At 40.0% G+C, this 10983-nt stretch overlaps 1 protein-coding gene across 3 annotated transcripts in view; it reads left to right on the forward strand.

Annotated features, from left to right (window-relative positions):
• Window positions 1-2201: 2201 nt before the first annotated feature.
• kcnh7 (potassium channel, voltage gated eag related subfamily H, member 7) overlaps window positions 2202-10983 on the forward strand; it is a 43042-nt gene continuing 34260 nt past the window's right edge. For 2 of the 3 annotated variants that reach the window (XM_057338011.1, XM_057338012.1), the window contains exons 1-2: window positions 2202-2851; window positions 4261-4491. In XM_057338011.1, coding sequence (XP_057193994.1) covers window positions 2776-2851; window positions 4261-4491 — 307 coding nt within the window. In that variant the 5' untranslated portion in view covers window positions 2202-2775. The remainder of the gene's footprint in view (window positions 2852-4260; window positions 4492-10983) is intronic. The other variant, XM_057338014.1, reaches the window with a different exon arrangement.

A 10983-nucleotide genomic window follows, 5' to 3' on the forward strand; every position in this document is an offset into this window, starting at 1 on the left:
GTGACTGTGAGACAGCTGATAGCCGTCGGCTCGAGGGCAGAGGTTAGATGTCAGACACTATCAAAACACCTCTTCTTTGCCCAAGTGTAGCCTGTGTTTAATTGATAATGTTTTGGAAGACGAAATCTAAGAGGCCGTGTAAGGTTTCTTTGGATCACGCTGTAAATATTTAAGACAAACCCTGTAACACAGATGTATCACGGAATCTATCCGTCTGTCTGAAAGTAAATGTGCATGCTTAAGAAAAAGTCCTTCAAATATGAACACAGAACATCAGTCAGACGAATTCCAATAGAAAAGAGCCAAACACTGCAAAGCAAGTCTGTCAAGGGTTATGGTTCTTGAACTGAAGGAGAGGCATTTTCATTTTCCATGTCGTTCTGTTTTCATACAGAGTTATTCATTCATTTGCACAGCATTACACACTGAACATATTTATGAATTATGAATAAAACACTGGACACTCTCCAGACACAACACACTTTGATATTGAAAATTGTTTCATTGATTCACAATTTTTACCGTCTCTTTGATTTTACTGACTTCATTTGAAAGTCCATCAATGTAAGTAAACCTGGCTGCACACATGTAGATGCACACGCACGTACACAAACAAACACGGGTTTACACGCTTTACCAACAGTCCTTTCATTATAGCCGGGCAGACGTTACCGCAGGAGTCTGTGTCACTTTCTAAGTTCCATCCTTGTGAATATTGATGCGTGCAGTGGAGTATTGATGAATCACACTGAATATTAATGAGAAACGGGGTTAAGTGTAGACGCTTCTATAGGATCACTGCATTGATTTACATTGTGTTCCAAAGCAACATCACAACATTTGCCAACTGCTGAAGAGGAAAGTTAACAAGAACATTTCCTGCAAATATTAGTCTCTCAAATCTGAAGAGTTCATTTGTTAAATCAGATATCAAAAATCTTGCTTTTTATGCGTTCCAATGCATATCAATCAAGCTTTAGTTGGGTTGTTTTGATTAAGTAATAGTAACTCAAAACTGACTAACTTACACAATAAAATATCATTAAAACATAATAACATATGATTTATGAAATGTCTTAATGATTAAATGTATATTTATTTTATTTTTTTGGCTTAATTATTAGGTTGTTTTACACTAATCACAGGGTGTATTTAACCCATTCTGCACTACTGTGCATCTAACTACCGATTATTAAAATGGTGTTTTCTGTAAGTTGTGAGTGGGTCAATAAATGCATGTATTATTTATCTTTGCGAATAAATAGACTGTATTCCATGCCTGTGTGTATTCATGTTCACTAAATCAGATCTCCAGTCACTATAGACATAAAAGGCGCACATATCTGACAGCACTTGGATGTGTGGATAAATGTTCATTATGTGATTGATTCTTAAATCCTGAAAATGTGCTCATTCTCTCGTTGTCACCACTAGATGTCAGCACTGATGCATCCTCTGTTACTTGCACCCCCAGTGGAGTTTTCTTCATGTTTCCGAGGTCACAGACACGCATGAATGATCTCTCAACAAACCAGTAAAGCAGTCAGCGTTAAAGCACTGGAAAGTGCTGACGTGATGTCTCAGTGTTAGGTGTTTGTGTACTTAACATGTGGATTAGGCGTGCTATTAGAACTTAATGATGCTTAAACAGGCCCTTCAATTCTATTTATGTAAATAAAGAAAGTGTGTGTTGGTCTGTTATTTTGTATTATACATTTTGGATATGTTCACTTTTTTTAAATTAAGGGTTCATTTTTTGTATGTTTGTAAAAAAAACGTATTGTCTACACATTACTCACAAAAACAACAGTTCTAACTGATTGCAACTTTTTATTTCACATAACGTTTTCAGCAGCCTGCAGGAATAATCTGTATTTCTCTCAATCTGTCAGAGTTCATTGCTTTATTCGTTACAGAAGGTAAAATTCATTTTCTCAGAGGAATATTTTCAGCACCATGGACAGCCACGACATCCCACGCGACCGATGAAACTGCACCTCTCATGTCACGCGATATCAAACCGAATTCAACCGATTCGAGCTGAATATTTATTGTCTATCGCCTTTTGAAAAGCTATTAGCGTCCAAAATGTTTTCACAATTTGCGGTTACTATCGCAAATAAAGCAAACAAAGCAAAACTTTGGTTACTGTGAAATCGTATCCGTGGTGAATGTTTGTAGGGGAAACTTTACTGTAAAACTGCTTTTAACCATTGATCTAAATAAGGACTTGATGTCATTTAGTTGGACACCGTAGACGCGGATAAGATAATGTAATGGACCTTTCCAATTCGGACCCGAGCGCTTCCGACTTCGCTGTCACGGATATCCTGAGGGTGGAAAAAGAAAACCCCACGTGTTTTGGTGTTTGACGTGTTTCGCGGAGAGCGATCCGCGTGAACCGTGCCCTCCTCCAGCGCTCCCCTCGTGTGCGACGGATGCCGTTTCCTCTCATAACCGCGTCGCGCGCAATGCGCGAGGGCCCCGCGCGGAGAGACAGACGTCACTGCTGGCTTCTCATAACACCGCTGCTTTGAGATGCCGCTCGGACCCGCAGCCTCACAGCGCGCCGCGTTTCCTCGCCTTTCGTTTCGCGCAACGGCCACCGAAGACCAACACGGGAATGCATCGCGGGCAGCGGGAATCTAACGTCAACGGGAGCGGTGGACATAAGGAGAAGACTCCGCCGGAATGACCCCGCGTCTCCTCGCGCTGCGCTCTTGAAGCTCGTCAAGCGGATTCGCAGGGACGCGCGATCCCTACCAGGCGTCAGTCATGCCGGTGCGGCGGGGTCACGTCGCGCCGCAAAACACATTTCTCGGCATTATCATTCGCAAATTCGAGGGACAAAGTGAGTGTCAGATTTTACGTTTTCGTTTTTAATAGAATTGCAGTAATATCGTGCGCGCTTTCTGTGACGCGCTGGTGGAAGCTTAAAGGTCGTGGGTTCGATCCCCAGAGAACACACACATACGGATAAACACACATACACGCAATGCATAAGCGTTAAAAATGTCATTGTCTTTCACTGTAAATAACCTGAAATGGTGAGAATTCACAACTCTTTCAGTATTTCATTGATGTCCACGTATAGCTTTGGGCTGTTTGTCATTGATTTATTAAGTGGTTAAGAGAGAGCGCAATAGATTTGCACGTTCTCCATAAGTTGTTAGGAAGGAAACTGTTCATTGATCTTGTCCTGTGTTGGGTTAATAGCATGTCAGGATCTATTCGGTTTGTTTAAGTGTTCGTGTGTTTATTCACACTACCTCATGCTCTCACATCTAACTCTGCTGTCTTCTCTCTAATATTACTGTTCATACGGATTAAATAATGCACACAATAAATGTGCTTTGAATAAAAACGTCTGCTAAATACAAAAATGTAGGCCTAAATTGTCATGGTTCTGCCTCTCTTGTCATGTCTTTCTTGGTCTTGTGGCAGAACCTCTTGTTATGTGTGGAGAGAAGCATATTATTGTCTGTCACGACATAATATGCGTTCTCCCCGGTGTCTGGTCTCTAAGCCCCGCCCTCTCGTTCCCTCGTTAGCTTCCCCTTAGTGTTTGATCCCTGTCACCTGCCCGTCACCCTCCCTGTGTTATCATCCCTCCTTTGTATTCCTCTATTTAAAGCCTCTGTTTCCCTGTCCCGTGTCGGTACATTGTTCCTCGTATGTTGTTCGCGGGTCTCGTACATTGTTCTATGGTCCTGGTTCCTCGGTCTACGTACATTGCTCCCCATTATTGTGAGTCTCCGTAGTTTCTCCTGTTCCTGCCTTGCCCTATAAAGTGAGTTTTGTTTGTTTAGGATTTTTAGTTCTCCTTTTTCCCCCTTGAGGGAAGTTTTGGTTTTCCCTTTTTGTAAGGAGTCTTTGGTTTGTAGTGTTTGTTCCCCCATTGTGGGTTTTTGTTTTATTATTTAATCAATATTTTGTGTTGACCCCTTCCTTGCTGTCTGCATCTGGGTTCTTCCCCCTCAATTCATGACATAAGTACTGAACTGAAGAGGACATTATGGGTTTAATTTGAGTTAAAACCGACATGATTTGTTAATACGAGAGCACTACTACAATAGCTGATATTTGTTTAATGTTTCACGCTGGTTTTCATTGATGCTAATAGTCGAGTGTTTTAATCAGATATGTTTGTGTTAGTGCCATACAACGCGCATCGAGTTGACTAGCATATAAACCTCAGGGCTTTCTTACGAAAAATAACAAACCTCCTCGTAATAAAATGTTTAACTCTGTTTTGCGCAGACAAGAGATTTGTCATAGCCAATGCACGCGTCCAGAACTGTGCCATCATCTACTGCAACGATGCCTTCTGTGAAATGACGGGCTTTTCCCGGCCGGACATCATGCAGAAGCCGTGCACCTGCGACTTCTTGCATGGACAGCTGACCAAACGGCACGCCATCGCGCAGGTAGCGCAGGCTCTGCTGGGCTCGGAGGAACGCAAAGTGGAGATCGCGTATCACCGCAAGGACGGTATGTATCATCTTCACGTGTGTGATATAGTGTGTTTATTAAATGATGAAATCCCTTGGCCAAAGTGAAATCCCTTGATCAAAGTACGTTTTGTAATACTTGATGCGCTTCACGAAACATCACGTCGCACACTTTACATTCAGGGATGGAAACAGAAATGTGTGAAACACAATGGATTCTGGGCTGTCAGTTATAGAAGTTGCATTCAGACTGGTGGAACAATCGGCGTCATAAAGCTAATTCATGTTATCATTTAAAACATCATCGTGTTAGGTAGCAGCTTGATTTTGTTTTATAATTGGTTTTCTAGGAATAAACTAATCCATGGGATTTGCGATATAAACAGAAGGAGAGAGTTTAGAGGAGGTTAAGGTCTATGTGACGGCTTCAGTTGTGTTGGGTTAGGGTTTGTCTCAAATCACAGAGAAACCAGAGATCAGTTCGAGACTAAATGAAATGTAAAGGGAAAGAAAGAAAGAAAGAAAGAAAGAAAGAAAGAAAGAAAGAAAGAAAGAAAGAAAGAAAGAAAGAAAGAAAGAAAGAAAGAAAGAAAGAAAGAAAGAAAGAAAGAGGAAGGCACAAAATAAACAGTCTGAACGCCGAAATATTACTATTGCAATGAAACAAGCATCGCTATTAAATCTGAAAGGTGACAATCATCAATTTGCGTATGATAATCCTGAGAAACCGTAGGGTCATTTCAGATAAAAGTAGCTTTGTATATTGTTGGCATTTTAATATTCATGCATTTAAATAATAAATCAATACATTTTACTTGGGAAAATAGCACAGTGCTAAACATTGCTTCAGAAAGAAAGCATCTGCTAAATGTAGAAATGAGGTCTGAATTAGTGTTTCACATAAACAAAAAACATTTGTTTTTTAAGGTGTCCATATCTTAACCTTCACATTTAAAATCCAACACAAAAGCAACAGTCGGCCACCTGTTTGCACACTCTTCATTTACCTCAGACGTCTTGCTCTTTTCTGTCTCCTTTGGTGCATAAAAAGCCATGCACTTGCACCCGTCTCACATCACCAAGATTTACTGTAACATTCATCCTCTAATGGGAGATTCATCATTTTATCAGGACAGATCTCATTCCTTCAGCCGGAAGCCACGACCACACCAACAGCACTTACTCGTAATCCAAAAGTGTAATAGTGCATTATCTGAGACGGATGTAAAGCCATCATCCATCCATCGTTCATGCCCTTTAAAAATTCAATAACTGTTTAAATGTCTTTTAAATAGAGAAAAGTGATAGAGAATATCTATTTAATTTGATCAATCGTAAACGCAAGAGCAGAAAAGCTGTCCGCTAACATAATTCACAATCTATCTGGCATTCCCATTTCATTTCACCTCTTTATTTTTACAGTATGTCTCACAGGGGAAGTCTCGTGTTTTATTGTCAAACCTATCTTTATATGACCTCATGGATATGGCATTATGCTGGTTTCCACCCTGGAGACGTCACATAAACGCTCTTCTCTGTGTGAGGTGGAAATGAGGCTCTTCTGGGGGTTTTATTCTGATTTCCACCGTGAATGCATTAAACTGTGAACGATGAGCAGGTGCGCGTTTCATTTTTAGAGAATCCTTTGTGTCTTTTTTCTGTTTCGCGTCACTCCTGGAAGAGAACCTATCATTTCCAAGAGGGATAATTCAGCAGAAAACGATTAGTTCTCATTCCCATCCTCATGTTGTTCTAAGCCTGTGTGATTTATAGGACAGAGGAGGATAAGGCCTGTCAACCGTAGTCGCCGTTCACTTTCATTGCATCTTTTTCTCCACCGTGACTGAAGATTTCAGTTCCAAACATTGAATCTAACATTTTGTATTCCATGAGAGAAGGCGACTTAAACAGGAGGTTTAGAACACCATAATGGCCATTTGTTTTTTGTGAACGATCCATTTAAAGCTGCAATTCATAACTTCTGCCTCTCCATCAACATCTGTCCATTTCAAACATTAAATTGCAGGTTGTTTTATGTACTTTATGTAAGTTCGAGTCAAATGACATTAACAGCAAAATCATAGCGGACAGCTCAAATTGTAAACTGTTATTATAAGGTCGTCGTTGTAGGCTAAGGTACAAATACTGTTTTTTGTTACATTTTTAGGGGTTTTACACCATTTATTGGAACAGGACCATGTAGAGCTGACAGAAAAGCGTTGGGCAGATAGGGGAGCGGGTTTGGAAAAGGACTCTCGAGACGGGAATCGGGTCTCCGGTTGCCGAAAGCGCATTGGCGCTATATGTCGGCACGCTAACCAAAAGGCTATCGGCGCTGACTTGTCCTTTATTTCGAACCCCAAAAAGTTACAGATTGTACACATCATTTTTATTCTCTAGTAAACCAGTGTTCGTAGTACTTAATAAAACCTAGAAACCACAACACTGAACCAAAGAACATCGTGTATCCTATTAAGAACACTTTTAATCTCCACAGAACCATACGGCAAACTCAAAAGCCCTTTACAGTAAAAATCTTTGATTAGAAGAGCTTTCACACCTAATTTGGAGTAAGAAACTAATCGACTACCATCATCAAAGAACAACATTTGGGCTAAAGTCTTTAAAGAGCGTCATTTGTTGAGTCGCAGAGATTTGCAAAATTGATGTTTCTTTATTTCCAAAACATTCCATTACATCAAATTTAAGAGTTTATTTTCAAGGGTTTCATTTCCAAGGATCTCTGCATTCATCGCACGCACGCACACTTACACACATACACATCATATTGTAGACAACAATGTATTCATGAATACGGGTCATGCCTCATTTAGCATTTCTATTGCAGCAGAATATGATAGCCCCTCATAATTCTTCTGAGACTTCCCGTCTAACAGGACACTATCGTGAGAAACCGCTGCTCTGGCATTTTCTCTCTGAACACGATTTCATTCAAAGCAAAAATCCAGTTCCAGAATGTATTTCATGGTTTTCATTTGCGTTCAGATTGTGTACACTCTCAAAAAAAGGGTGTTTCAAAAGGTTCTTCGATGCTATAGAAGAACCTTTTGGTTCCATAAAGAACCTTTAACATCTAAAGAACCTTTCTGTTTCACAAAAGGTTCTTCAGATTATAAATAAAAGAAAGAGATGGTTCTTTAAAGAACCTTTGGCTGAATGGTTCTTTGTGGAACCAAAATGGTTCTTCTGTGACATCGCTGTGAAGAACCTTTTAAGCACCTGTGTATGTATGTTCGTGTATCTCGACTGGTTGGGCATTGCATTGTCATGCATTTGATTCCCAAAGAAAACGCGTATTGATAAAAATCAATTATGGTTAAATGCAGAGTAATTCTGTGAAACAGTGACCCGTTTGCCTCTTTGTTCTGTCTGTTATTATTTCAGTAATGAACAGATGCTGTCGTGATGCCCTACGGCCTCTCTGTATATGATTTATTAGCACACAGCTCAACCAATCAGCACGCAGACCCGTGTCCATGTTTTCCATTTCATTTGAAACGGCGTAAATGTACACTCTTAAAAAAAGGTGCTTCAAAAGGTTTGCCATTTGCTTCGTTAAAGAACCTTTAACATCGGAAGAACCTTTCTGTTTCAAAAAAGGTTCTTTGTGGCGAAAAAAGGTTCTTCAGATTAAAAAGAAGTAAGAAAGAGAGGGTTCTTTAAAGAACCTTAGACTGACTGACTTCCATGGCATCGCTGTGAAGAACCTTTCAAGCACCTTTATTTTTATGAGCGTTCACAACCATGTCAAAGGCCTGTTAGTTAAATGATTATTTATTTTAGTAAATGCAGTTGCGTTAGGATACCTTAACATGTACGGTGCTAATACAATGCTCGCTTGAGATGGATATTTGAACTTGAACATGAATGTGGATTTGTTCACACTGGCAGCTACGGGCATTGTGTTGTAATCACTGATCTATATAAATGACCGGATAGAACGCTAAACCAGCGGCGGAAGTGTTTGCGTTTGTTTATTTTGGGCAGAAAGTGATGTATAGAGATCGTTAAGGTGAGTATTGGTGCAGTTCTGTTATGAAGTAAAATTTCATGACTTTAAGAACATATGCAGTCTACATTTATCTGTATTTAGAACGAGCACATTTGTCATATGTTGGTGCCTCGTCCGTCCGCTGATCTGTTACGTACGCTACTGTAATGAAGAGATGGGAAAATTCCCGATATAAAAACAGGGACTGGCAATTTACTGTTTCATTATTAATATGTGATATCTCCATTACTTCAATAGACCGTTTGGGCAAACCAACATGGCGGCGCGGTGGCTTCAGTGTAATGACGTCACGAGCAATCCAGTCATTGATATAGATCAGTGGTTTTAATTCAGATTCTGTTGATACAGATCATGCAAATGAAATATTACTGCTTTACCTGGCCAGAGACTGAAGAGAGAGCGACACACACACAGAATGAGAGATATTTATAGCTCTGTGCTTTTGGTAGGTATGATGTTTGGAGTTTCAGCTCAAGGGAACAGAGAGAGAGAGAGAATCTGCAAACCCACAACAAAACAGCAGAAATAAAACCTATAAGGACTCATCATTATAAGTACAGATTTAAAATGCTGTGTCAGGTGGTGAATCTTTTAAGACAAATAGTTTTCTGTGAGCAGGAATGAATCAGAAATCTTTATTTTATTTGAGGAAACACACAGATGATATAGTTTCCTTCTATTGACGCACACATTTTTGTTTCTTCCATCTTCTCTTCTTTACACGGTCTCTTCACTGGACGTGGATTAATAAAGCAACCATTGATCTCTTTAATCTTCATAGGAGTTGTTGTCCTAACACGCTATTTGGCTGGCTGGTTAGATTTAGCTCCGCCCACACCAAAATTGGACCTAAATCCACTTTTTGATGTATGATGTCAAGAGACACTAAATGTTGAAAGTTTCGATACAATTTTATGAAAACCATACGGTCTGGTGAAGCATCATAGTTTGTATCGTATCACAGCAGCTGTACAGAAAAAAAGATTATGATTTAAAGTGTAGGGATTTTCAGAAAGAGCTGACAGGGCAGATAATTATGGTCTGTCTGACACATTCGTTGTGTGTGTTGTAGTGTTATTTCTCTCCTGTAGTGGAGTAATAAATGACCTTTCACACAGTCCTCAAACAGCCATCAGTCACAGTGTTTGATCCTGTGTGTGTGTGTGTGTGTGTAATGTCCCCACAAAGATAGTAACACCAGTAGATTTTGACCTTGTGGGGACATTTTTCAGGTCCCCATAAGGGAAAACAGCTTATAAATCATACAGAATGATATTTATTGAAAATTTAAAAATGCAGAAAGGTTCGTGTGATTATAAGGATTAGGTGTTGGGGTAAGGTTAGGGGATGGAATAAATCATAAGCCTGATATAAAATCAATGGAAGTCAATGGATTGTCCCCATAAAACATGGAACCCATCCGTCACAATGTTTGATCATGTGTGTGTGTGTGCGTGTGACGAGCTTTCCTGTAGCTCAGTGGTTAGAGCATGATGCTAGCAATGCCAGGGTCATGGGTTCGATCCCAGTGGATTGCACATAGTCAAAGACAAAATGTATAGAACAATGCAATGTAAGTTCTTAAATGTAATGTAAATGTACAGAGATGGCTAAACTGAAAATGTGATGTATACAAGCACAAAATACACACAATCATACGCTAACAGTGATCATCATTGATTTTTCTTAAAATGTCACCAACACTTTTCTCTAAGATAAGGAAAGGTTACGCGAATAGGGTGATGAATAAATGAATGCTCGTATTGATTTGAAAAGCTATGACTGTGAACGTATGTGCGTGTGCGTATGGATTACTCTGTTTTAAGACGGCTCCACGGCCTCTGTCGGTTTAATTATTGATAACGGAAATTGAATCTAATGAAATTTCCGTCATCTTGAAACGAGAACTGAGCTGAATATAGTCTGTGGGTTCATATACAAAACAACATTGACACACACACACACACACACACACACACGTTTGATCTAAACATTTCAGAACCCTACATACAAAACAACCCCTTCAGGTCAGAATACACCACATTAAAAATTAAAAGACACCGATAGCTACGTTGTCTCGACAATATTCGGTGTTCACTGTCAGCATAGATTATAATACACAGTTTTTGTAAAAAAACGTATTTGTGTATCACAGTGTGATATAGGTGCCCTAACCTCCAGCAGGTCACATGATTGACATCTCAAGTAACCGATTAAGGTGCATCAGACAGTGAAACTGTGTTCTCCGTCTCCTGTGACTGCAAGTCAGAACAAATGGGCAAGAGATGCCAAATGTTGAAACGCGGTTGAGCTCAGTTTACCGTAGGGGCGAGAAATGATGATTGCATCCCGAGCGATGTCCGTTCTGTCTGCTTGTCTTTCACGCTGTGATGCCTGCGGCGCTCGCCCCGACAGATGCGCTCGGAGAAAACTATCAAGAGTTTGCAGAACAGCGTGATCAAATTCAAGAAAGGCTCTGCTTAAATCATGCTAAAATTA

Source organism: Triplophysa rosa, linkage group LG7 (genome assembly GCF_024868665.1).
Source record: "Triplophysa rosa linkage group LG7, Trosa_1v2, whole genome shotgun sequence".
NCBI lineage: Eukaryota > Metazoa > Chordata > Actinopteri > Cypriniformes > Nemacheilidae > Triplophysa > Triplophysa rosa.